This window comes from Columba livia, chromosome 10 (assembly GCF_036013475.1).
Source record: "Columba livia isolate bColLiv1 breed racing homer chromosome 10, bColLiv1.pat.W.v2, whole genome shotgun sequence".
In the NCBI taxonomy this organism is placed as follows: domain Eukaryota; kingdom Metazoa; phylum Chordata; class Aves; order Columbiformes; family Columbidae; genus Columba; species Columba livia.
Genome location: NC_088611.1, coordinates 1,220,293 through 1,247,940, shown reverse-complemented (window position 1 = coordinate 1,247,940; position 27,648 = coordinate 1,220,293). Strand labels below are relative to the sequence as shown.

Below are 27,648 nucleotides of genomic sequence, written 5' to 3'. Positions count from 1 at the left end.
GTAAAACGGGCTGTCACATTTTTAAATTAAATAGAAACAACTTAATTTTTGCAATGAGATTTTTGGCCATGTGTAGGCATGCCAGCCAGAACTCCTCTGAGTCCAGGGACTCTTGCTTTTCTTTGCAGTGGGAAGACTCATGATAAGAGCAAACCGGGCAAGCTTTGGATCCTGTAATCAAGAGTAATTTCTGGTTCGGTGTTGCAGGCAAAGGTGTGCAGTAGCCACTCGAGAAGAGCAGGAGCCACGGTTTGGTGGCTCAGCAAGGAGCAATGTGACTGCAAACTGTGCATTTCCCCTCCACCGATTCTCTGCCATGCTGGGTACCAGTCAAACTTCTTATAGAGCCTGGGCAAGTGCTCACAGATAAATAACTCAATATATCATATACAAAATGTATCTTTAAAAATTCTCTATACATCTGGTATCTCAGATGATAGATTTCTCGTGTTTAAGAATCCCGGGATCTCAGGGTTCAACACAACCAAGACAGATGTTGGGGTCCACACAGCTGGAAGCAGCTCCTCCTGCTGCTCCGACTGAGAACATGCTGCCCGGCCAAGCATTCCCATCAACATCTGGCTGCGCAGCTGGAAACAAAGCCTTATTTTCCTAATAATTGGTTTGTTTTCTGATGGGTAGTTAATTGGAATAGTACCGACCATTGCGGGCATTTATAAACGTAAGCGTTCTTTTCTGTACCATGCACCCAATGCCGTAGTAGTGGGTAGATTATAATTAATTTTGAAAAACCCATGCAGTTAATAAGGGAATTCAAAACATGGCACATCTACAGCTGTGCTGTTGACTGTAAAGTCTTCATTGAAAAGCAGAAGTAGCAAAACACACCAATTACTCTTTGATATTTATATTACTTTGGTTTCTAAGACCAGATACATATGCACATAGTTGATCTGGGAGAAGTTACTGATTTGCAATTCGTGTGACATACAGAAATATGCAGTATCCCCCTGCCCCACAAGCGCACGGACTGTGCTTGTCAAGATTAGGAAATAATTTCTCAGATTAGAAAAGGAGAAGACTGTTCAAAGATGAAAGGGACATCCTGTTTTAACAGACTGATTTGTTATTAGGAAAACAACCTAGCTAAAAATTAACTACACATGAGGAAATATCTGTATTAAAGATCTGTTGAATGATTTTTCATGATTTTCCCTTAAAGCTGGGAAGATCAATGGGTATTTGCAAAGAGTATCTTCTGTAGCAATTCCGATCCCCTTTGTCTGTCCTGCAGTGGTGGGTGATATGAGAAGGCGGTTTTTAAGAAAGCAGTGTCTGATTAACTGAGAGAAAAACTCATCAATATTGCAAATATTCTGAAGGGATATCTCTGGCTTTGGTCAAATGGAATCCACAATTAGAAGATACGATAAGGGAAATAAGATTAATGTTGAATAACATGCAGTTGCTGTAGCAAAGGCTGAATTCTTCAGTAGCCTAAACTAAGTAGAAATCTAACCTCTGTGGATCTATCCAGAACTTCTTTAAGAGGAAAAAGCCTTTTCACAGACGTGATAAGTGGCAGCAATGACTGAGGAATTTAGGAAGTTTCTTACAGTGCTCCTTGTGTCCCGTTTTCATTCTGGGTTTATGTAGGCAGCTTTTCTTTGGAAACAAGTAAAAGCTTTATTTACATCCAACAGATAAGCAGTTTCTTTGGATGACACCAGTAACCATAAACATTCCTCCTTGTCTTCTTTAAAATGCAGGGAAGGATGCCTACCCAAGACAAACTGGGCATCTATCAATGTCACAATAGTATCTGTTACTGGTTTAAATTTTGATTTGGGTTGACTTGCATGCTCCGGGCAACTCTAAATTTGCCTCTTTGCTTCATTCATATGGCTAATTTACTGGTCCTAAAAGAACCTGTATTTTGCCATAAGGTGGTATCTTTTTTCTCCCTCCTTGTCTTTCTTTTTCAGTGCCCTTTACAATGGACTAGAGTCATGTCGGATGGAAACTTCTCCATTGTATGTGGTTCTGTGGTTGAAACAATTTTGTGCTTAGTTTCAAGTGGCTGTAATATAAATAGAAGCCACACCACTTTTTTATGTGGGATGGTGTATTTTTATAACTTGAAGCATGATGATATATTTGAAGAACAAATTAGTCATTCTGCCTCAAGAACTAGTCTGTCTGAGGTATGCCACAAAACTGTTTTCAAATTGTTTACCTGCTGTGGAGCCTACTGGGAGTAAAAATAGATCCTTGATTCAGGCTTGGTAATTCCTGTAGTACAGTTTGGCTTATTCTGATGCTTCACTGATTACCATGGAGCTGCACTGGTACAGAGCATGGTTTATTGTCAGGAGGTATTGTCATGGTTTATTCCTTCAATATATTAAAGGAGGTACATGAAAGCTGTAGCTCTTGATCAGACCTGCTGCTTAGCTATAAAGACATAAAAGATGCTATTTAGCATTTATATAGCCCTTTTCAAAGACTCACAGCATCATGGAATGGTTTGGGTTAGAACCGGCCTTTTCAAAGCTCATCTAGTCTGCCCCCCACCACAGCAGGGACATCCTTCACTGGATCGAACCCCATCCAACCTCCCCTTCAACACTGCCAGTGATGGGGCATCCACGGCTGCTCTGGACAGCCTGGTCTAGTGTCTTAACAACCTCATTGGAAAGAATTTCTTCCTTATATTCAATCTAAATCTATCCTCTTTCATTTTAAAACCATTCCCCGCTGTCCTGTGACTACAGGCCTTGGTAAAAAGTGTTTCTCCATCTTTTCGGCCTCTTTTCGGTACAGAAAGGTGCAGTAAGGTCTCCCGGGAGCTCCTCTTCTCCAGCTGAACACCCCAACTCTCTCTCGCCATGTCTGTCATCAATGAAGATGCTAAACAGGGCTGGTGTCAGCACAGACCCTTGAGGAACACCACTTGTTACTGGTTTCCATTTGAACATTGAGCCGTTGACTGGAACTCTGGGCACAGCCATCTGGCCAATTCCTTATCCATCTGATAGTCCACCCATCAAATGCATATGTCCCCAACTTAGAGGAAAAAATGTTTATGTTCTTAGACACCTTTACAAAAATACCACACTCTCAGAAGTTATTTAAAGGATCAGTAAAATGAACTTCACACTTTGTAAGCATGGAAATGGAAGCACAAAGATGATTTCCAAAGTCTGAATGGTAGCAAGGCTGGGGCAGAATTCTGCATCCCCACACTTTAACTAGCAGGCCATGTAAAAGAAAAGAAGGGAAATACATCCATTTGCAACCTTTGACACAAGTTTTCTAGTATGCTAAACATATTTCAGGAGTTTCCTAGATTTTAAAGGTATTTTTTTAATTGCAGCAAATTAAAAAAATATATTATTGTATAATTCATTTCTCACAAGAACAAGTATTGTCTCAGTATTCTTTCTGACATCCTCAGGGCAAAGATTGTCTATGAAAGTGGTTCTTATTATTTCCATGATATTTTATACAGATGTAACTGAGAGGAAACAATACAAACCCTGGTATTTCACTGAATTCACAGCTACCAGTTTACTGGTGGAACCACACCAACACTTGCATTATTTGATTAAACCTGCAGGTAATCTCATTTGAATGTGACAAACCTATAAAACATGTTGATAAGTTCTTGAATCCTTGTAGTTGAACGTATGTCTGCGCAGTTTTCCAGCCAAATTCCTTGAGGGAAAATTTGAGCTTAAAATTATAGAATAAGATGCTCTATTTTAAACCCCAAAGTTTCCTACCTGAGGCTGCTGAGTGGCAGTGGGTCTCTGAGGAGATGGTACAGGAGTTTTGGACAACATTTGGTTCATTTTGCTTACGACTAGCTCGGTTATGTGTTGCCTGTCTTCAGCCTGGTGCTCACCGATCAGAGGCATCGCACAGTCCATGACCTGTAACATAAACCACATCAGCTACTGACACGGCACCGGAGCACACCGATCCACGCCTGCCGAGAAAGTCGGGTCATCCGCTCGATTCATTATTTTTAACAAAAGTCAAACACGATCTGTGGAAATTATATATGTTATATCAGAAAAAAAGTGCCCGAGTGCAGGATACGGGTCAGCAGAGCAAGAGAAGAGCGATTTTACAATGTCATCCCTTTCCAGCCTTCGAGCAACACACAGGCTCCCGTGGGAAGCGCATCACACATTAGCAAAATCATGTTTCTCAGGCTGTTCAGTGGTCTGCCAAAAATCACAGAATCACACAGAATCCCAGAATGTCAGGGGTTGAAGGGCCCTGGAAAGCTCATCCAGTGCAATCCCCCCATGGAGCAGGAACACCCAGATGAGGTTACACAGGAAGGTGTCCAGGCGGGTTGGAATGTCTGCACAGAAGGAGACTCCACAACCCCCCTGGGCAGCCTGGGCCAGGCTCTGCCACCCTCACCAGGAACAAGTTTCTTCTCATCTTCCAGTGGAACCTCCTGTGTTCCAGTTTGCACCCATTGCCCCTTGTCCTGTCACTGGTTGTCACCAGAAGAGCCTGGCTCCATCCTCCTGACACTCCCCCTTTCCATATTGATCCCCAGGAATGAGTCCCCCCTCAGTCTCCTCTTGTCCAGCTCCAGAGCCCCAGCTCCCTCAGACATGATCATCTGCGTCTCTGTATAAAGTACATTTCTGAAGATTTTCTCCTGTGTTTTTGTGACTCAAACCGTGTTCATCAGCTGGATTAGAACATGGAAATGCAAACTAAAACTTCAGCTTCCTGTCTGTTTGTTGGATTTCTGCTAGGGAATGCTGGATCCTTATTGAGAAATAAAAAATTGTAAATAAGTCCTTGTTTTACTTGACATGCTTTCTCGAAAAGCAGTGTGGCTGGAGTGCAGCTGATGCAAAAAAAGAAGTAATAACCTACAGAGAAAGGATGACATCAGAGAGGCAAAAAAAAGTGTGCACGTTTCCATTCTAGATGTGGCAGGTTAACCGTGTTCAGCAATTATTTATTTCAGCTAGTCAGGTGAATAAAACTGATCCTGAATTCAGTCACTTCGGTGGGTTATAAGCATTTGTTATTTCTACAGAATCTTTGTTATTTCTACACTGTATCTACTTTTGGCACATCTGTGTTTGTTTCAGGGGAAATAAAAGTGTAATGTAATAACCCCACCTATTAGTCACAATGGCACTGGACAAGATAAGAATATCTTGACAATAAAAGGATTTAATTCACTTTTGGGACACCACAATCCTTTTCAATACGGATCAAGGCACGTCACCTGCAGTTTGGTGTTTCTCAGGTACGGATCTCATGTGAGCGAGGCCTGCAGTGCAAACAATAGCAGTAACAATTAATGAGAGGCTGTTGGATCGAGCAGCTAGACTGCACCAGCAGTGATACTCTGTGTGGATGCCATTCTGTGTCCAAATGGAGGGGTGCCCATCTCCCTTTGGCTCTGTGAAAGGCTGCCCAGCTGCCACCTCTCACACAAGGCTTCTCACCAGCATAGGCGAGTGATGCTGTAGAGACAATAAGAAGTTGTGGTCATGAGAGAGGTGGTGGGCGAAGAAGGAAAGAATCCTTAGTAAGGGATCCTCATGGGGTTTGCACAGCTGCGGAAGGATCAGTGAGTTTTACAGGGGTGTTTTAGTGCTTCCAAAAGTGCGTCCTCCTGTATCTCTTTGGCTTCTGAGGTTCCTTCTCTATTGCAGGCAAACGGAACAAGACTGAGAAGGTTCAACAGAGGCAAACGGAAATGTTACAGGTAAAGGTGCTCAGAGACATGCGAGGAGTGGTAAGATGTGTAGGTGAAGACTAGGGAAACGACTGAGAGTGCTGCTTTACCTTCACTAGAAATTACAAAGAAGGGCAGACGCTGCTTTCCTTAGGTGGGAGTGGAAAGCTAGTGATAGCCTTAGGGGCTAGTCCTACACAGGTACCTCTGTGCATACGCTTTATGTAAAGTAATCAGTTTAGAGCTACATTTAAACGATCATATTTCAAAATGACACATCTTATCCATTTGCCATTAAAAAAAAATCTTGAGAGCTTTCTGCAACCATGTTTCACAGAATCACAGAATCGACTGGGTTGGAAGAGACCTCAGAGATCATCGAGTCCAACCCTTGGTCCAACTCTAGTCCGTTTACTAGATCATGGCACTAAGTGCCATGTCCAATCTCAGTTTAAAAACCTCCAGGGCTGGCGAGTCCAGCACCTCCCTGGGCAGCCATTCCAATGCCTGATCACTCTCTCTGTAAAGAATTGCTTTCTAATCTCCAGCCTAAACTTCCCCTGGTAGAGTTTAAGCCCATGCCCCCTTGTCCTGTTGCTAACTGCCTATTGCTAACTGCCTAACTGTCCTATTGCTAACTTTCCTGATGCCATGGGCAACTGTGGGTGCCAGTGGCCACAGAACCCTCCTACCGCAGCTCTGGAGGGGCTGGCAGGGGCTGGGACGGGAGCACAGCGCCCACTCCGGCCCCTCGGGTGGGCATGCTGCTGGGGGCTGCTGCTTGAGCTGCTCTCTCCGTTATTCCCCAACACCCCGCTTGTGTAGCTGAAGGGAAGATACTGAACAAGGCCTGATGCTGAAATAGCCACAGGGTGGAAATACTGTGTTATCTGTAGGGGTGACCCAGGGAATCGAATGCACCTGCAGCATATGGAGCTCTCCTGAGGTGGGATACAGTGGGGCAACTCAATCCAACCTGCGCTGAACACTTCATCACCTTTATCAACAAAGAGCACAGTTTTACCTTCCTTCTTTTAGATATGCAAGTGCTTCTAGGAATTAGACACACAAATTGGGTATGTCAAGAGACACTTGGGTTTAAAAGAACATGCGTGTTCATTATAACACTGGAATGTGATCTTTCATCTTGCACAGTAGCTGGGAATGAGCTGCATTATGAACAGTGTTACCTGAGCTTGAGGATTTTCAACATATGGTGAGTGCTATAGAAAATGTTACCGAGACTGACGATTTTGTTCTAATAATGAGATTAGTGTGAAGCCCCAAAGCATTTACATTATTCTTCTGTTTGTTCAATTACAAGAGATGCTGCCTATGTGTACTGGCAACCAAAATGTTGGCAACATTTGTTCAGGGGTTTTCAGATCTAGGATGTCTCCTCTAAGCCTCTTCACAGCTAAACCAATTTAAAGTAGCCCCAAAGGAAACGATGAAATAATAACTGAAGTTGAGAGCAAATTAATGAATGTTTTTCCACTTTTGCCCACATCAACGGTATTGCAGAAAATCTTAATAATTACACAGAAAATTTCTATAAAATTTACAATATTTTCGATAGAGATATTTTAAAGTGGAATACAAACAATGCTTTTAATTAATTGAGAGAAAACTATTGAACCAGTATGAATTGATATTTCTGAATGGGTAAAATCCCAGAATCCCAGGTTGTCAGGGGTTGGAAGGGCCCTGGAAAGCTCATCCAGTGCAATCCCCCCATGGAGCAGGAACACCCAGATGAGGTTACACAGGAAGGTGTCCAGGCGGGTTGGAATGTCTGCACAGAAGGAGACTCCACAACCTCCCTGGGCAGCCTGGGCCAGGCTCTGCCACCCTCACCACGAACAAGTTTCTTCTCATCTTTCAGTGGAACCTCCTGTGTTCCAGTTTGCACCCATTGCCCCTTGTCCTGTCACTGGTTGTCACCAGAAGAGCCTGGCTCCATCCTCCTGACACTCCCCCTTTCCATATTGATCCCCAGGAATGAGTCCCCCCTCAGTCTCCTCTTGTCCAGCTCCAGAGCCCCAGCTCCCTCAGCCTTTCCTCACACGGGAGATGCTCCACTCCCTCCAGCATCTTGGTGGCTGCGCTGGACTCTCTCCAGCAGTTCCCTGTCCTGCTGGAACTGAGGGGCCACAACTGGACACAATATTCCAGGTGTGGTCTCACCAGGGCAGAGCAGAGGGGCAGGAGAACCTCTCTGACCTACTGACCACCCCCTTCTAACCCACCCCAGGTACCATTGGCCTTCCTGGCCACAAGGGCCCAGTGCTGGCTCATGGTCACCCTGCTGTCCCCAGGACCCCCAGGTCCCTTTCCCCTACGCTGCTCTCTAACAGGTCATTCCCCAATTATACTGGAACCTGGGGTTGTTCCTGCCCAGATTCAAGACGCTACACTTGCCCTTGTTCTATTTCATTAAATTTCTCTGTGCCCAGCTCTCCAGCCTGTCCAGGTCTCTGATGGCAGCACAGCTTCCAGTGTCACCACTCCTCCCAGCTCGGTGTCATCAGCAAACTTGCTGACAGTCACTCTGTTCCCTCGTCCAAATCATTGATTAATATATTGAATAATACCGGCCCCAGCACTGCCCCCTGAGGCACTGCACTGGATACAGGCCTCAACTGGACTCTGCCCCATTGACCACGACTCTCTGGCTTCTTCCCTTCAGCCCGTTCACAGTCCACCTCACTACCCGCTCATCCAGACCACACTCCCTCAGTTTAGCTGTGAGGATGCTGTGGGACACTCTGTCAAATGTCTTGCTGTTTGTGTGCCTCTTGAAATGCAAAATTTTTGTGCAGTTACTCTAGTATTAACATCTGTTGAGTTATTGCTCTTTCTTAATAATGTTGTAATACTTAAAGATCCACTTCGTTTTATCAGGAGCTTTTTCTTGCAAGAGTAATATGCATTATCCTGGAGGGAGGAGGGAACCATATACACCAGAGACTCTGGCCAGGACTTTAAAGCGCTAATAATGACTTAACGTTAGAATGTCTTGATGTCAGTGCGAAGGACATGGGATATGTGCCTGATTTTCAGAGGGGGACTGATGTCTACAGTCTAAACACCAGCCCCCCTTGAAGACAGGCATTAGCGACAGTTATTTTTGTACATACTGCCCCTCGCACCAGCAGGTATGTGTTCAACCCCCTCTTACCCAACAACAGAAGCAACAGTTACATGTTTCACAAGCGTGCAAATAAAACTTCGCTTTGTTTACCATCCACTTACATTAAAAAAATGATTTGGAATGACTGTGAAACAGATTGCTTAAAATAAGATCCTGCCAAAGGATCAGACGGGATTAAGATCTGCAGGACGGGGTCCTGACCGAATTTCTATTTTTAAATATTTCTCTAACTGCAAGTTTACATCTAAACTTCCCTTAGGATATATTACCATGTTGTTTGCCAGAACACATATGAAAATTGTAGTTCTATGGCTACGGATGAAAAAAGAAGCCTCGAGGTGCTGCTCAAAACCTCATGCCCACTTCAGCAGAGAAGATCTTAGATTTCTTGACGATGGTATTTTCAAGCATAGCTGCCCTACTCACAAATCGAGGCAGTTTCAAACCCATATGACACAAAAACCACAGCCGCCTGCCCCGGACGACCTTTTGTCACTTGGACAGGTTTGGATGTTGTTAAAAACCCTCGTGTTTGTTGCCAAACTGGGATAAACATCGCTGGGCACAGATCCGCCGCACACAACGCTGAATAAGCGCTCAGTCGGCTGCGGCTCTGAACGATGATGAAGTGCTGCTGCTTTCCTGCAGGCCAAAGGTGAAAAGAGAAAGGAAGGTGTCACATTATCAAGAAAACTACTGATCCCAAAGAGAAACGTCTTCCCTGCGGTGCCACCGCTGCTGTTCTTGCCAAAGCGGCTGCGGTCGCGGCGAATACTTTACAAGGAGGGTTTGTTGTCTTTTTTTCCCCCAGTTATCAAAAATCAGTAATGTTTTATATAAATGTACCTTAAGAATTGAAAATATTTTGGGTAGCAATACCAGTTTTCCAAACCTGTGAGTAACTTACAGGAATGCCACGCTGGCATTTTCCCTGCTTTAGAAGGCCTGACAAAGCTTAAACATACACAAAGCATCCTGTTTATAAATAGTCTATTTGTACTAGTTTTAAAATATCGCTTAAACACAGCCAGTTTTTTTTTTTTTTCAGTACCTCATTCAGCTATTCAAAATATTGTAGTTTCCTACTAAGAGGATTTCATAGAAAATAAGACATCTGTAATTTATAAAGTCAAATATGTTACTCTTGCAGATGTCAGTAAAAACATGCATCACTATGAATTCCGGTCGCTTCATTCATATCACTTCTATCTTTAATTTATGTACGTTGCAATAACCAACTCTATGGGATGAATTTTTCACCCCGAAAATGTAGTTGACACATCTTTATATTAAACTATAAGAGACTGAGTAGAAGTAAGAGAAGCTGGAACAGGATGTTCCAGTGAACACAGTACTGTGATAAGCCAGAACACCGACCTTGTAGTGATACGACCTTTTAGTGAATATTAGTCTGTGCCCTCTGCTGCTAGTGGGGGTTATCAAACATCTGAAATTTGGGCTGCAAGACTGAGACTGGCCAGAAAGAGAAGAGAAATGCTGCTGAACTCTGAGGAATACGGGAAGAAATGGGATGGGATTAATAAAGGAGGCAGCACATGGTGAGGAATCAGTAATTGCAAAGGGATCATCATGTTTGAAGGAGAAACTCCCCCAGCTGCCACTGTCCAGATACAGTTCTCCACCCACTGCCACGATGGGAAAAGACGTATGAATTACAGGAGAGGATGTGATAATTGGTAAGTGCAGAGAGAGGAGGAATTAATTTCATTGTGAATCAGGGTAATTTTCAAGGTCTGTGCTTGAGAGTGTGAGGACTGAGAAAACCATTTCCTTTGGTCTGTGAATAAGAGGAGCTGGACGGTGTTGTTGCTGTGGTATGAATGTGTTATTCTTCTGGGTTGGTTTTGTGGGACCCGGATGTCTCCAATTGTGGTGAAAATTTTGACTGTAAAGGCAGAGGCTGATGAAGATTTTAATTTAAGAGTTCTAAGTATGGGGAAGGTAATTGACATTAAGCAAACACAACGTTTGCAGAGGTCATTTAGGACTGAGCGGGGTGTAAGAAGAGCTGATGTGATTTCTGAGAAGCCAGGGAGTGACTGGCCATGAAGCAATGGTGGGGCTTTCCCTGAGGGCTCCACAGCAGACGCAGGAAGCATTTGTAATTGGAAATGTGACCACACCTGAGGAGCTGGGCTGGGGCGGCAGAAAAGCGGCGGTGACGGGTGGGAAATGTGCACGGTCCATCCTGCAGCGCTGAACGACAACACTGCAGCACAGTAACAACAGCTGCGATTGTGAACCGGGCGTCTCTAGGTGAACCATCCAGTGCCTACAAACCTACATGCCTTGTTTTAACCTGGAATGAGAACAAACCAAGCAAATGATTTCTACGTCCAATCAAAGCTGATGGACGAAGCTGAATTTGTAGGCTGCAAACTCACACGAATGTAGGAGATTTAAAAAAAAATATTGTAAAGCTATATAAAAAATGCAGTTAATACAGCTGAGGAAAATTCCAGCACTTCAAAGAAAATACGTGAAGGAGATTGGTATAATCTATAAAATAACAATTATGTCAGCATCACAATGAATTTTACCTGTATTTCTGTCCCTATTAATAAAGTATGGTTCATTATGAACAAAAGAAAACAGTAAGGCAGTCACATACAAGAAATACTATTAAAAAAGTTACAGGTATTTTGACGATAGACACAATAAACATAAATACAATGTGAAAGAATATTCGTGAATCATTATTATTAGGATGGAAACCAAGATATTAATGTTATTCACGCGGGTCAATAATTACTGCTCTGTTCAAATGAAAACTAGTGTCCTAGCAAAACAAATTCACCCCTTTCATTAACTATGTCTGTAGATAGACTTCATTTACTTCTCTGTCTAGAAGAGCAGCTGACATGATTATTTCTGGAATGGTGTCTGGAAAATTTCAGTGGATTATATCTGTTAATTCCAAAATATTAAAGTCCCAGAAGAGTTCATTGAATAAACTGATTTTTTCTATCACACGAAGCCCACATACGAAGGAATATATTAATGAATTCAGCACTAATGCATCAGAAACTTGGAAAAAGGCTGTTTTTTCTAGAACTGTAGCTTCTAAGCCATTTCTTATGAAGCTTTATTAAGTTCTACTAGGACATGTAGGAGCGCTCCTTGGTTTGGAAATACGAGTCCTCCCAGACAGATGCGGTCTTAGTTACACCACCAAAAGAGTCATTTTAGACTCCTCAATGTTCAAAACTTATAGTACCAGATGATAAATTATGAGAGACTTCTGACTTGACCAACTATTCCAGCTGGATTTAGTTCCCTTTCTAAGCCGAACACAGGATATTCTTTAATGGAAGGAAAGCCACTTAGTATGTAAAAAAATCATGGCCATTATTATTTGCCACTCCTGCACATATTTCCATGCCAAATCACCTGATTTACAGATAAAATTATGTTTATTGGGAACTTTAAAAGATCCGTTTATTATAGGAGACTTGTATCTACGATATTGGCCAACGTGGTAAGAAACAAAGCTCCCTCCCGTCTTCCTTTCAGGAAGGGCCTGGGCAGCCCTCCCTGGGTGCCCCCAGGCTCAGTGGGGCTCTGACCTGTGATAAACCACTGCCCAGGGACATTACCGAATAATTCTAACAGCATATATTTGTATGTCTTTGTCCAGACGTTGGTGCTGAATTTTGGAAATGTATATGATGAAGACAGAAGAGTGCATCCCACACCGTATAGATAGGCTGCAGTTGGAGGTGTATCTCCTAGGGTTTGATGGGACAGAATCTCTTGGACCAACACTTAAAAAATGAATCAAATTCTATTTCTTAATTTCTTATATTGGCTTACAGCGGCTGAAAATATTCTTGATGGAATCCAAATGGTTTGTATCTTTCTACATTATAAACCACTTGGAAGCTGATTTTCGTATAGCTTAGGGTAAAAATAAGCAAGCAGAAATAAGACACCTGCAGCAGCCACTTTAAAGGATTCCATTACATTTGTTCTCTTTTACTGCATTCATCACCATGATAGGAGCTTTTGTTTAGCTTCCCAGAAGTTTCGTTTTCCAAGAAGGAATCACAAAAGATACTATTCAGTGGAGTCAGAAACACGAACGGTGCTCAAGTATCTGTTCCTTCTAGTATTAAAATTACAGAAATACTGATTTTAAAAGGGAAAGATCAAAAGTCCTCCTTCTATTTAAGAAGTGAAAGTTTAACGGACCTTAATTTGATGTCTTATTAGCAAGAATCAGTGAGGCAGTCAAAAAGTCGTATGTTACAATGGTGTGTTAATAAAACTCTTGTTTCTGGCGTGACGATGCTCGGCAGCCAAAGATTCCAAGGGAGGTGAAAAGAATGGACACTAAGTGAAGAGCTGGGACTGTTACACACAACAGTGACCTCCACCTGGTCAACCTGACAACCCCTCCCTTTAGCTATGAGACTCCTGATTTACTTCATCGCTCCCTATTAGGAGTTTGGAGATAGGTCTTTGGAGAATAGAAGTAAAAGACAAGAAAAGCCGGAAGGATCTTCTAGAGCAGGTAATTTTCTCTTTTAGAAAACCACGTTCTTCTAAAAGTCAAAGTTACCCCTTACAGCCCCCACATCAGACAACTGTAGGGAGCCCAGAGCTTCGCAGTAAACAGAGGTTGTATTGTGTTTGGATGAGATTATGACCGATATTTCGTCCTTGTCTTCAGACAAATTGGTCTGGATTGTTTTCTTGGGGATGCATAAGGTATCCCTCGACTGCAAGGGGGCACAGACAGACAGCCTTTGAAATTCCCCTGGGAGGAGGATTCGCAGCAGTGTGGAAAGATGAGTGCTACGCTAAAAATGTGTCCCTTTTACAATGTTTGGGAAATAACAGTAATATCGCCTTTGGCTTGTTCAGATGGCTAGAAATCTCTTAGAGGGGCTACTGAATTATGGACATACTGGTGGACAAACCAGCCCCGGGGAACCGACCCAAATCTATGCAATGGACTCCAATCCAGCAGCAAAGCTATAAAATGCGAGAAGTTGTACTTACACTGCAATTTCTTGGGTTTTTATGACCTGATTGGTCAAAGGAAGATAACAGTAATGAACATTTGTGTATTTATTTCATAGCAAGGTTTACACACGCAGAAATGAAGTGTCTAGAACTATACTTTAGTGTTACTAAATATCCTTCATCTTTTTTCTTTCATTTTAAATCTGTAAACCTTCCATACTATTCCTGACCGGTCATTACTCTACTTACACAGCAAGCACATTTCGCAGGTCTCGAATGGCCACGCAGCTTTAAAATAAAAAATACTTTTAAAAATCTCATCCTTTTAATCAAACAGATATAGAAGGAAAACTAGTAGAGAAACTAACCCAGAAAAAAACGTGTTTACCCTTCCAGAAGAAGCTGGGTATGATGACCGCGTCTCACACTGAGAACCAATGCACCCTTACCTGCAATGGAAGCGTACTGGACTAGACCACAGATAAAGAATCACTTTGCAGATAAAGATTCACTTTACAGATAAAGAATCACTTTACAGTTAGAACATTAGATTCACAAGACACAGTGTTGTACTGATTCTCTAATATCAGCCACTGGTATAATTTGTTGCTCTGTGGCTTTGGGGAATAAAAGCAAGCAGAATGTGACAAAATGACCATCACAAAGCAGTTGAATGGCTATAGCAGTAAAATAAGAAAATCATTGCTACAGGATAAAAAGGGAAAGGGCAGTATGAAATTAACTAATTACCTTATTTATGTGTTATCCTTCCTAACATTAGTTTAGAATGGATTTCTGTAAGCAGACGAGTTGTTACACGTAACACTTAAACACTGTGGGTATTTTAAACCTATTGTCCTGGGTCCTGCATGTCCCGGAGCCCTTGTCCTAGCGCTCTCCTCTGCCCAAGCCTGTTGTGTGTACTGAGCTGGTTCCTGTGAAACGCTGCTCTCCCAGCCTTAGCACAGCAATCCCTGGGCAGCCAACGTCTGTCTAGAGTGCTCAGTCCTCCACTGCAGCGTGTGCGTGCGAGCTTTAATAACACGGTTGTGCTCCCATGTTGAAAGTACACAAAAGGCAACCATTTTCCCCATACTGGTGTGGACAGTCTTCTGGTCTTCATTATACCATAGAATTATAGCGCAAAGTAACTGTTAAAATTATAGTGTAATAACTGTTGATGTAAGCTGGATTTTTAGTAGCAAATGATCATAAGTTTTACAGATGTTCTGCTGGATGTGAACTTTGCAAACTTTTCTACATTTCAATGTCCCGCACGGCCTGTGAATACTCTTGCTGATGAGCGCTACCATCTTGCAAACAATTCAGCTGATTCTGTAGAACAGCAAGAATTATCATGCTTCTCTCCACTCTTAATTGCAACATCTATTATGTGCTCTACTTACAACGCTCTATACACCCAGTGCATGATGTATCCTGCAGTTGTTTGAATTCTGTTGGATTAGAAGTATGACCGTGTCTGGCGTGGAAAAAGAGGCAGGACGGGGGTCACTCTGTTGATCCACGGTGTCATTTGCACTGGCTGTTTCATTTCTGACAAGCCGCTCCCCCTTCTCCTGCCCTCCCAGGCCTGATGCCGGAATTCCCTTGTGTACCTGACAGCGGTGGAAGCTCGAAAATCAGAAACGTGGAAACAGTCGAGTTCAGTGAATGAAAGCGAAGGGTATTTAGTGCGATGGGTTGGAACCAGAAAAGGTCCAACTATATTTGTACAGAAGCAGCAGGATGAAAAGCAAGCAGGGAATACAAAAGGTCGGTAGGTGGGACTAAGTAGTGTTGGCCGCTGCCAATCATTTCTCAGCCAAGCTTTAGCCATGGTGTGTAAGAAACAACATTGCTTTATGTCTGAAACCTCTAGTTCTTACAAGAGTACACTTCTCAAATGCCATCCTACTCTAGTTTTGTAGCTTTCTGCATGCAATCTTTCCGTTTTTAACTATTATCTTATGAGGTAAGATAACTGAGATCCTATGTCTTTATTTTATAGTGTAAATTTTGGGGTCAGAATTTATTGGATTAAAGCCATCATGAACTATCTCAAATGTAATGACTGCAGATAAGCGGGTGTGCATGGAAAAGCTGAGACGCATCCTCTGAGGCACACGGGGGCTCTGGGAGCTGCAGAGGCTCCTACGGCGTGTAAAACAGCGTGTGGGGCCGCCCAGGACTGCACCATGAGCAACCGAGCAGGGTTACAACGGGATCCTACATCTTCAGCTACAGTGAGTTTTTGCTACAATAAAACACAAGCAGTTCTGATTTGGCCAGGCAGACCGAGGCAAACAGGACTCCTTGACATCTTCCTCAGCATCTCGGGAGGTGCTGATTGATTCTCTTTGTTTTGCTGAATGTTGCAAGCTGCTCAGGCCTTTAAAATGCTATTTATTGATTTAGGGATTGTTAGCAGTTGCAATAATTAATAAATACATTTGTGAAACCGGAAGAGAAGAAAATACATAGAGTTGTTAAACACTGTGAGAAAACAAAGATTTTTACTTCTACATAGCTTTTCTGTTATAAATGGATATAAATAACTAGAAAGGGTCAATCCATAATCTCCAGATCACTCTCAGGATACGGAAAAATACTCTTTATTTTGCTTTAGCAAATATCAATCTCGTTTTGAGTGGGGAAATTCTGAAGAACGTGGGAGATGCTGAAGAAATCCTGAATTATGTGACAGGCAAGTGCCAATAGCGTGTAAAGTTATATTTATCCATAATAAGATAAATGAGAAACACAAACTTCTCAAAAATATCTACTGCAGAAACTTGTGATTCATGAAGAATCCGATCTTGAAGGTAACATTTAGGCTAGAAAAAACGTAGTTGCTTTCCCTTCATTCTTAATGTCCCTTTCCATGTAAAGGTATAATTTGGTTGGGGTTCCCTTGGGATAGCGCTATCTATAAACGTTCCAGGAAAAACTGGTAAGCCTGCTCAGGAAAGCAATCATACAGGCTGGGAAAATGTGCCGTCCACCTTTGGGTTGGTTTTGTAGTTTGTGGACATTTCCTCAAACACTAAAAGACGTTACCATATATATGGTTACACTTTCCAGCAAGTGCTGCCACTAACTGCGACGTGTGGCTTTGTATGATGATGTAAATGTTGCTCAAAAATACACAGTCTTGCCTGGAACAAATAAACCAGTGCCTATCACAAATGTGCTTTCCTTGAGTGTTTGTAAGATATAAAAGCATATATTGAAAGGAGCGGGATTGCTTACCTCAAAAATATAATCTTTTCCGTCCTTTCCATGCACGGCTTTAACAGCACAGATGTCCAAACCACCAAATATTTCCGAACAGGTGTCAACCCAAAGCTTGTACCTGTTTCATAGAAATAATTTATTTCCGTGAGTATCTTACAGGCTCTTGTTTTTCTATAGGCTTAAGCTAATAAAGTATTTTATAATGTTTGCCCCAAGTTCATAGTTTTCACCATACTGTCAGTTCTATGAATTCACATTTTCCACTAGTAGCTTAGAGATCATGGCCCGATTACTTTCCCCAGCAGAATGCAGAAGAGCCAGGGCTCTGTATCCTCACCCAGAGCTATGCTGGAGCCTGTCCCAGTTTACACTGGTCCAGATGTGTCTGCTCTAAGCTGTGAGTGACCCAAGGATCAGCTGCGCTGGAACACAAGCAGCATTTTGCTGTGTCCCATCCTGCATCCCCAGCGCCATTGGGCTGTACACAGCATCCCAGACTGTCAGGGGTTGAAGGGCCCTGTAAAGCTCACCCAGTGCAATCCCCCCATGGAGCAGGAACACCCAGATGAGGTTACACAGGAAGGTGTCCAGGCGGGTTGGAATGTCTGCACAGAAGGAGACTCCACAACCTCCCTGGGCAGCCTGGGCCAGGCTCTGCCACCCTCACCCCCAACAAGTTTCTTCTCAAATTTCAGTGGAACCTCCTGTGTTGCAGCTTGTTCAGCTTTCCAGCTGGTGCTGCACTTCACAGGACAGCTCCACAGACAGGGACTGATGCTCTGAGCGGTTTCTGTGGCTCCGCTGGTGCCAGGGGGTTCAGAGAGCCGGGAACAGGGCTCCTGTGTGCCAGTGACATTCAACCCTGCGCACAGCCCCAGGCGTGACAATCCTCTTGCCTATTGTGCCTATTCCGAGTGACGGGTGGGTTTCATGCTTTCATCAGGAAAACTAGAATGCAAGTCCCCATCTTAAATGATGGACCCACCTGTATTCTAAGGTATCAATAGGAGCTTTATATGTACATCACTTAACAAAGCAAAAGAGAAATCAAAACAACCCTTGAGCTGATGCGAGAGAAAAAGATATGTGACACTATGTACAAGTTACGTAGCGTGCAGAGATAATAGTCTTCATGTGGAGTTACAGACAGCTACAGCAAAATTCAATAGCAATGTAAAGAATTCAGCATCGAACATCAGAACTCCTCCATGTCATTTCTAACCTCATGGTAAGAAATAGGAGCTGAGGAATGGACAACCTTGCCACTCTACATGCAGAAATACGATTTATTTTTCTTGTGTGAAGAGCCCCATCCATCTGATGGACAGAGACAATATGTGACTAACGTGGGCACGAGGTGGGACTGACTAGCAGAGCGAGGCGGTTCCGTGTTGGAGCTGTGGCAGCAGCACCATTTGAGGACATGTTTTCCTCAAAAAACCCCAGTTTTAAAGCAGCCATTTATCATATTTTTTTTCATCTTTCACTGGCTAGCATTTGAGTCTAAATGAGTATAAATGAGAGCTGTTTCCTCTCCTGCTCCAGCCTTTGGGCCACATTGATAGATTTGCCCCATCGTTGTATTTTCCATTGCAAAAAACAAAGATGTAATAAATACAGCATTTGACTTCACTGTAGGATCAAAGCAAACTCATTACTGGGCTGAGAGCCTTATCCGTATATAAATATCTTCAGGACCAGCATCCCTTCCAAGAAAACTTACTAGGTCACATTCTTTATATTTTCTTCTATCAAGTCTGTTCCAGTGGAAAAGATTTTTAAGCAGAATACAAAGAAATTGATACAACTGTTTGAGAAGATCCTGACGGTAACAATTTAGCAATGAAAATACTATTTTTTTCCTGTGATAAACATGTTTTTTGTCCAAAATGAGAGGTTCTTTTGGATGTCTGACCATTTCAACATCTGTAGGTGCACTGACTGACTGGACTGTTTGCATGCACTTGCTTATAAATAAATGTTTTTTTGCTGTAAAATACCGACATGTATCTTAGAAAGCTGTGAGGACAGCGAAACTGGCCTTTAATGGTAAATATCTGGACTTTATAGGACAAAAAATAAAAGCCTTTTTTTTTGAAATACTGAAACATCATTCAGAAGTATGAAGGCATTTTTAATAGTCTGTCTTCTGCCAACACGCCAGAGCTGGAAAAATACAGTTACATTTGGAAAGCGAGGTCTTGGACGGGCTCGCCTGCCGTGTTTTAAAGCCCAGACGGTTTGACAGGAGCACACGGGGCTGCTCTTCCCAGAGCCGAACCAGAGCCCACCGCTAATCCAGCGTGTTCCTCGGGATCTGATGGGCAGTGAGCACGGGGCTCTGGTTCCTCGGGATCTGATGGGCAGTGAGCACGGGGCTCTGGTTCCTCGGGATCTGATGGGCAGTGAGCACGGGGCTCTGGTTCCTCGGGATCTGATGGGCAGTGAGCACGGGGCTCTGGTTCCTCAGGATCTGATGGGCAGTGAGCACTGGGCTCTGGTTCCTCGGGATCTGATGGGCAGTGAGCACGGGGCTCTGGTTCCTCGGGATCTGATGGGCAGTGAGCATGGGGCTCTGGTTCCTCAGGATCTGATGGGCAGTGAGCACTGGGCTCTGGTTCCTCGGGATCTGATGGGCAGTGAGCACGGGGCTCTGGTTCCTCGGGATCTGATGGGCAGTGAGCACAGCACTCTGGTTCCTCGGGATCTGATGGGCAGTGAGCACGGGGCTCTGGTTCCTCGGGATCTGATGGGCAGTGAGCACGGGGCTCTGGTTCCTCGGGATCTGATGGGCAGTGAGCACAGCATTCTGGTTCCTCGGGATCTGATGGGCAGTGAGCACAGCACTCTGGTTCCTCGGGATCTGATGGGCAGTGAGCACGGGGCTCTGGTTCCTCGGGATCTGATGGGCAGTGAGCACGGGGCTCTGGTTCCTCGGGATCTGATGGGCAGTGAGCACGGGGCTCTGGTTCCTCGGGATCTGATGGGCAGTGAGCACGGGGCTCTGGTTCCTCAGGATCTGATGGGCAGTGAGCACGGGGCTCTGGTTCCTCAGGATCTGATGGGCAGTGATCACAGCACTATGGTTCCTCGGGATCTGATGGGCAGTGAGCACGGGGCTCTGGTTCCTCGGGATCTGATGGGCAGTGAGCATGGGGCTCTGGTTCCTCAGGATCTGATGGGCAGTGAGCACTGGGCTCTGGTTCCTCGGGATCTGATGGGCAGTGAGCACAGCACTCTGGTTCCTCGGGATCTGATGGGCAGTGAGCACGGGGCTCTGGTTCCTCGGGATCTGATGGGCAGTGAGCACAGCATTCTGGTTCCTCGGGATCTGATGGGCAGTGAGCACAGCACTCTGGTTCCTCGGGATCTGATGGGCAGTGAGCACGGGGCTCTGGTTCCTCGGGATCTGATGGGCAGTGAGCACGGGGCTCTGGTTCCTCGGGATCTGATGGGCAGTGAGCACGGGGCTCTGGTTCCTCGGGATCTGATGGGCAGTGAGCACGGGGCTCTGGTTCCTCGGGATCTGATGGGCAGTGAGCACAGCACTCTGGTTCCTCGGGATCTGATGGGCAGTGAGCACGGGGCTCTGGTTCCTCAGGATCTGTTGGGCAGTGAGCACAACACTCTGGTTCCTCGGGATCTGATGGGCAGTGAGCACGGGGCTCTGGTTCCTTGGGATCTGATGGGCAGTGAGCACGGGGCTCTGGTTCCTCGGGATCTGATGGGCAGTGAGCACAGGGCTCTCGTTCCTCAGGATGTGATGGGCAGTGAGCACAGGGCTCTGGTTCCTTGGGATCTGATGGGCAGTGAGCACTGGGCTCTGGTTCCTCGGGATCTGATGGGCAGTGAGCACGGGGCTCTGGTTCCTCGGGATCTGATGGGCAGTGAGCACGGGGCTCTGGTTCCTCGGGATCTGATGGGCAGTGAGCACAGCACTCTGGTTCCTCGGGATCTGATGGGCAGTGAGCACAGCACTCTGGTTCCTCGGGATCTGATGGGCAGTGAGCACAGCACTCTGGTTCCTCGGGATCTGATGGGCAGTGAGCACGGGGCTCTGGTTCCTCGGGATCTGATGGGCAGTGAGCACGGGGCTCTGGTTCCTTGGGATCTGATGGGCAGTGAGCACAGCACTCTGGTTCCTCGGGATCTGATGGGCAGTGAGCACAGGGCTCTGGTTCCTCGGGATCTGATGGGCAGTGAGCACAGCACTCTGGTTCCTTGGGATCTGATGGGCAGTGAGCACAGCACTCTGGTTCCTCGGGATCTGATGGGCAGTGAGCACGGGGCTCTGGTTCCTCGGGATCTGATGGGCAGTGAGCACAGGGCTCTGGTTCCTTGGGATCTGATGGGCAGTGAGCACGGGGCTCTGGTTCCTCGGGATCTGATGGGCAGTGAGCACAGGGCTCTGGTTCCTTGGGATCTGATGGGCAGTGAGCACAGGGCTCTGGTTCCTCGGGATCTGATGGGCAGTGAGCACGGGGCTCTGGTTCCTCGGGATCTGATGGGCAGTGAGCACGGGGCTCTGGTTCCTCGGGATCTGATGGGCAGTGAGCACGGGGCTCTGGTTCCTTGGGATCTGATGGGCAGTGAGCACGGGGCTCTGGTTCCTCGGGATCTGATGGGCAGTGAGCACAGGGCTCTGGTTCCTCGGGATCTGATGGGCAGTGAGCACGGGGCTCTGGTTCCTTGGGATCTGATGGGCAGTGAGCACTGGGCTCTGGTTCCTCGGGATCTGATGGGCAGTGAGCACGGGGCTCTGGTTCCTCGGGATCTGATGGGCAGTGAGCACGGGGCTCTGGTTCCTCGGGATCTGATGGGCGGTGAGCACGGGGCTCTGGTTCCTTGGGATCTGATGGGCAGTGAGCACGGGGCTCTGGTTCCTCGGGATCTGATGGGCAGTGAGCACAGGGCTCTGGTTCCTCGGGATCTGATGGGCAGTGAGCACGGGGCTCTGGTTCCTCGGGATCTGATGGGCAGTGAGCACGGGGCTCTGGTTCCTCGGGATCTGATGGGCAGTGAGCACAGCACTCTGGTTCCTCGGGATCTGATGGGCAGTGAGCACGGGGCTCTGGTTCCTCGGGATCTGATGGGCAGTGAGCACAGCACTCTCTCCTCCTGGCCCGACCCTGGTCACTGAGAACGTGTGGCACAGAGATGTGCTGGTTCTCTGCCTGGTCATTGTCCCTTCCCGCACTACATTCCTCTTTCTTTCCTAAACTCTGAGACTAAGTTTAGTATTCAGTCAACAGTGTCAATTCAGGCACCGCTTTCAAAACAGTTCTTCCTAATTCATGAGGTGCATTATAAATGAAATGCACGTGCGTCAGACTCGATTGCTTTTGGTAAGCCGTTAAACTGCTTCAGCTCTTCAGGAAACTTCCATTTTCCCTTCTCCTCCTTGCCCCGCTCCCTGCGCTTGACTGGGGACCCAAAAAAAAAGCGGGCTATGTGATACATATCCCCTTCTGTTTTGAGAAAACATCCACCTTTTCTATGCTTTTGTCTTCGTCAGCATAAAAGAACTTGTGCTGGCTAGCATGTTTTTAATGGGAAAATACCTATTATGCTCTAATTGTCGTACATCCAGGCATGGAAGCAGAAGCAGAGCACAGAGAGCGTTTACAACGAGGTTGCGTTTCATACTCATTACCCACACTCGATATTGCTTGGTTTCCTTACGGCAAAACTGCAGTGCCTGTGTTTTCACTGTAATTACACACACTAGAGCTCCCTCTTTCTCCTTCCAGTGAAGGAATAACCTCACTGTCTAAAGAAGGTGGGAGGGGGAAGAGGGAGAGAAAACAATGTGGCTCCAGCCCATCCGCAGCGGGGAGAGCAGCGAGGACACAGTCTAGACAGGGCTTGGACAGCAGGGGCTCGCAATTCCTGTCCTGCTTGTTTTCACCTTTCTCAGGGCAGGCAAAGCTTCAGCTCCTGAGTCTCCCTCAGCTCATAGGTTGTAGGTTCCAGACTTAAGAAAACCCCAATGAAACAACAAAGCCAAAAAAAAACCCAACCCCAAAACGACAAAACCAAACAACCAAAACACCAGGAAAAGACTACTGTTGAACTTTAAAACACCTCTTCAATTATACTTTTCTTGTACAGAGCTTTTTCAGCTTCCTCGGGTAGCAACCTTTGGAGAAACTGAACAAAAGAAAATTCATCGCCTTCCAAAAGCTTCCCAGATTTATTGCGCAGGGAAAAGGGATCTGTAGGTTGTGGAGGAACTGGAGCAAATGCGGGTATTGGGAGCAGAGTTCTGTCAGTAAAACCTGAGCTCCAGAACGGTTCTGCAAGGAGAACGGGCTTGACTGCACTGCAAGAATATCCAGCACAGCATGGGAGAGCCAAGGAAAGCAGAGGAAGCCAAAGCAGAGAGCTGGGGTGATGGGAAATGCGCTTCAGCACATCCCAGCGGCTGGGTGAGAAGCCTCGCAGAGCAGTTCGGTGCGGATCTCAGAAATGATGGAGGAGCAATTTAGCAGCATTGAAAGTAGAAAGGAGAAATATGATTTAAGTAGGCAAAGTTCAGAATTGCAGTTGTTTTCTAGGTGCAGGTAGGAATGCAGGAACCCAAGGGAGCAGGCGGGCACCTAAGGCCGGGACTTAGTTTGGTTAGTTGACTCTGAGACAAGTCACACTCAAACCCTTGGCTCATGTTCTTCCACCTAATTCAAAGGTTCTTTTCCAAACCGGACGGGAGACATGAATTTCCTCCAAAATGCAACCAACAATGTCATTTAAAAAAATTAACTTAAAATAAAATTCCATTGATTTTTTAAATTACCTTTTACATGAGACTCGACTTACTTATCTGACATAGCAATTTGTTCCAACATTGCGGAGCCCGTGTTTGTCTTCCAGTTTCCGGATATGGAAGTTCTCCTGAAAGGGGGAAAATATTACAAAGACAGCAAGGGGTTTTATATTTTCACTAGGTCTTCAATTACTCTGAATTTCACATGAATACTGTAGCAGTATTGACACTTTTTTAACATCTGGCAGCTTAGAACACAATATCTAAAACGTGATGAATTCTAACAGGCGTTGCAGTTGTCTGTAATACTTCACTGTAGGCAGGTTATGAAGCGTGACAATGCTGTGAATTTTGTGTTTCCTATATATTCACTTAAAAAACAAAACAAAACACCCCCGCACTACTATGATTAAGGGAAAGTGTTAGCAATAAGTTGCTGTCAGTTATAAATGGACTGAATGGCCGGTAACGTACTGTTACCGCAAACAGCAAGAGACCGAAGCTTCAGCATTGTTCCAGACCCGGACCACGGCAGAGTTAGGACCCAGTACTAGAAAATCAAGATATCTCTGTTTTTAATACCACAGAAGTGCTCTCAGATCTGGTTTAGAGCTGGACTTTGGGTTCTCCTCCCGTTTTCACTCTTTGCTACTTTACTGATGTAATGTAAGCAGTTAATGTCAAGGCTTGAGCATACCAGCTTTTATTTCATATCTAAGAAAAAACATATAGAAATGTTTTTCCTCCTCAGACCTCAGGACTGCTACCAGGGCAGAGAAGATTACTGTTCTCCGAAACCTAAATGCTGTACTGGGAACAGGCTAGGGCTACGAATTATCAAGTGTTTCCAGTTAGTAAAGTTATAGGAACATCTGTAATGTGTTACAAGTGTATTAGGCAGCAGCTATGGTTTTTTCTCTTTGCTTCTGTTCTGATAACTGCTAAGGGTCTTTCACATCATTATTTCTTCCTCTTCTACAAAGTACTGAATAATATAGAAAACAACTCCTAACACTTTTGAGTGCTTTACACTTAGGCTTAACATGTTTTCACTTGATTTGGTCTTTGCAAAGAACTCTTTTAAAATTGGAGGAAAAGGAATTGTGATCAATATAAAGTACTCATAGTAACTTGAGCTTCCCCTCTTCCAACACCTTTCTGCTTTATTTAGTACCATTTCAAGTACACAATCCAAATTGTCTGGGCAGGAACCTGTCATCAGAAAGGCGGGTAGAAACGTCTACCTACAGTTCTTCCATCGGCAGTGGTTTGGTTCTACAGCACTGCCTTTGTTGGTTGGTGTGCTCTGCTCTTCTTCTATCGACCTTTTGCTCAAAGTACATGAAGTTAGGATTCACAGTATTGCTTTTGGCGAGGAGATTTCAGTGCAGTGTTTTTGTATTTCTGTTTTTCTTCATTGTGTGTGACCCTTTTAACTCTATTTCCTTGAAGTCAGATGGATTCTGTAACGGCACCGAGCGCAGTTAAGTATGTGTCACAAAGCGTTTTGGGGAGCTGTGGTATTCAGCGGGATCCAATGGTGCATTTTGGCTATAATCTCCACTGACAGATGATAAGCACCAGTGTTTTGTGAGTCATGGATCCACTTATACCACAATTTCCCACAGAATTATAAAACTGAAGCTCTTAATAACTCTCTTTAAACTACAAAAACAAATGTTCAGCTGGTATTTTTTGTGGTGGCTCTCTAAGTGCTCTGTTCCTGTGCCTCAGAACAAAATGAGAACCAGCTGTAAAACAATAGTCTACTGACATAATGTATATGTATGCATATGAAGAATTCTTCAGACATTGGGTAAATCTTCTCCTTTTCATGATGCTTTGTAACAATGCATTGGTATTTCTTTTTTGGTGTGATTTAACTGTATGAAAGAATCTAGAGAAAAAAACGATGGCGAGGCTTTTAGCATTTGGATGAACCCATAGTTTCTGAGTAGAAACTTAAAAATAAGTAGAAGGCAGGAGGAACAAGCTGTCATTTTAACTTATTTTTGCTGTCCCTTAGGCCAACTGCTTCTTCTGCGAAGAAGAAACATTTACATTTGAAAATGATAAATTTACCGTGGCTGACTCTTCCCAAATTATTGTAGACACTGAACAGCATTTAAAGTTTAAGTCACAACAAAAAAGGGGAAGGGATCTCTCCTATGAGACATAGTGGTGCAATTCCTGCTGCAGGGATGAACCATCAAGTCACAAATATTGCATCTGCTGGTACCGGGCGTGTGTCACAAGCACCGAGACCTGGGACTTGTCCCAAGACTCTGCCCCCGGGAGCTGTGAGACAGAGACAAACCAGCTCCACTGATGATAAACAGCAGAGGAGGGCAGGGATGGGGAGCACAGCACAAGAGATCTGCCTGTCAAAGCACCAACAAGAGAGACAGGTGCCATCCCAGCCTTGAAGGAGTGGGATGGCGAGGTCTGGCAGACGGGGATGGGAAGTGGAGGGAGAACAAGGCTGTTGAACGGCACTCAGTAGGAAAAAAGGGGCAAAGGAGAACCTGGGGCAAAAAAAAAGCTCAGGCTTACAGGGTAAGGACTAAGACAGGTAAGGGCTGGTTAGGCAAAGCGGTGGGACTGGCCCAAGATATGGTTTGGGCAGATAGGACAGAGGTGACTTTGGGGTGTAGGAGTATGGTGCTGTTAGGAAAAGTAGGATGGACGTCTCCAGATACGGGTCCAAAGCCAGGAAAAGCCACCCATCTGGAACACCAGTGTAAGACAAGCAAAATCAGAATGGACTTTCCTGGAGAAGCCAGGGGCTAACAGCTGTATTGTTCAGAAGCATTTGTTTATGATTCTTATTGCCTGTAGGGAGAGGTGGAGCAGACCCAGCACACCTAACTCTGTGTAGGGAGCTTGAGCTAAAGAGTGTGTGTCCTGCATCGCCAGCAACACGGAAAGTCACCAACGCAGGACTCCAGAAACCCCCAGTCCTCATGCGCTATCTGAGTGTTCTGCCTTGGTCATCGTACACAACTCAAAACGTCCAGCAGGAGGCCCGAGTGTCTGCGCCACTGGATGGATCCGACCTCTGGGAACGGCGTTTCCCCCGGCTCTGTGTGGTGCTTTCCTGAGGCCCCCCAGATGCCCAGTGAGATGCAGACGGACTACTGAGCTGCTCTTGAAAGGCCCAGTCTTGGGCGTTCTTTCTCAAACACCCCTTCACATCATATGTCAGGAGGGGCCAGCGGTTACTGATGCAGTTTGGATGTTGTGACAGTAACGCCTTAGGAGAGAAGTCAAGAGTGTGTGGCCTTCCAATAGCAACCTGTATTTTGCCTCTTCCCCTGACAGGGGCAAAAGTTTCTACTTTCTCATAGAGCCTGTTGACTGTTCCGGAATTACTTGTCACTTAGTGCTAACCCTGTCTTTAATGTGATAAAACATTTTATGCATTTTCTTTAACCTGGCTCCAACTTTTGCTTCTCTTAGTATTTATCATTTGCTTGGAGTTCAATTGTTTTTACTGATAAAGAACCTGACTGTACCTTACGAGCCTCAACATACAAGGAACCTCTGATCCCTCCAGTGTTACAGGAGTTCCTAGAGAAATATCTTTGCATGTCTATGTGGGTATGCATATGTAAATACATATGTGTATTTTTGTCAATGTTTTGTTGCATTTTCCTGCCTCAGAATTGTGAGTGTGAGGGAACAAAGACATGAGATGATCTAACTTGTCTTAAAAATGTGACTGAACTGAATGTATGCCAGATTACATTGCTGGATAATTGAAACAGAGTAAAAATATGCATAATCACAGTTACCATAGCTCAACCACTACATGATAACCTG

The 27,648-nt window shown here is 44.9% G+C and overlaps 1 protein-coding gene across 2 annotated transcripts in view; it reads right to left on the bottom strand.

Annotated features, from left to right (window-relative positions):
- The window catches only part of SYN2 (synapsin II), a 185,017-nt gene that overhangs the window by 18,400 nt on the left and 138,969 nt on the right, over nt 1-27,648 (bottom strand). For both annotated transcript variants that reach the window (XM_065074449.1, XM_065074448.1), the window contains exons 8-10: nt 23,880-23,954; nt 17,079-17,181; nt 3,747-3,896 (exon numbers count right to left, since the gene is read on the bottom strand). In XM_065074449.1, coding sequence (XP_064930521.1) covers nt 3,747-3,896; nt 17,079-17,181; nt 23,880-23,954 — 328 coding nt within the window. The remainder of the gene's footprint in view (nt 1-3,746; nt 3,897-17,078; nt 17,182-23,879; nt 23,955-27,648) is intronic.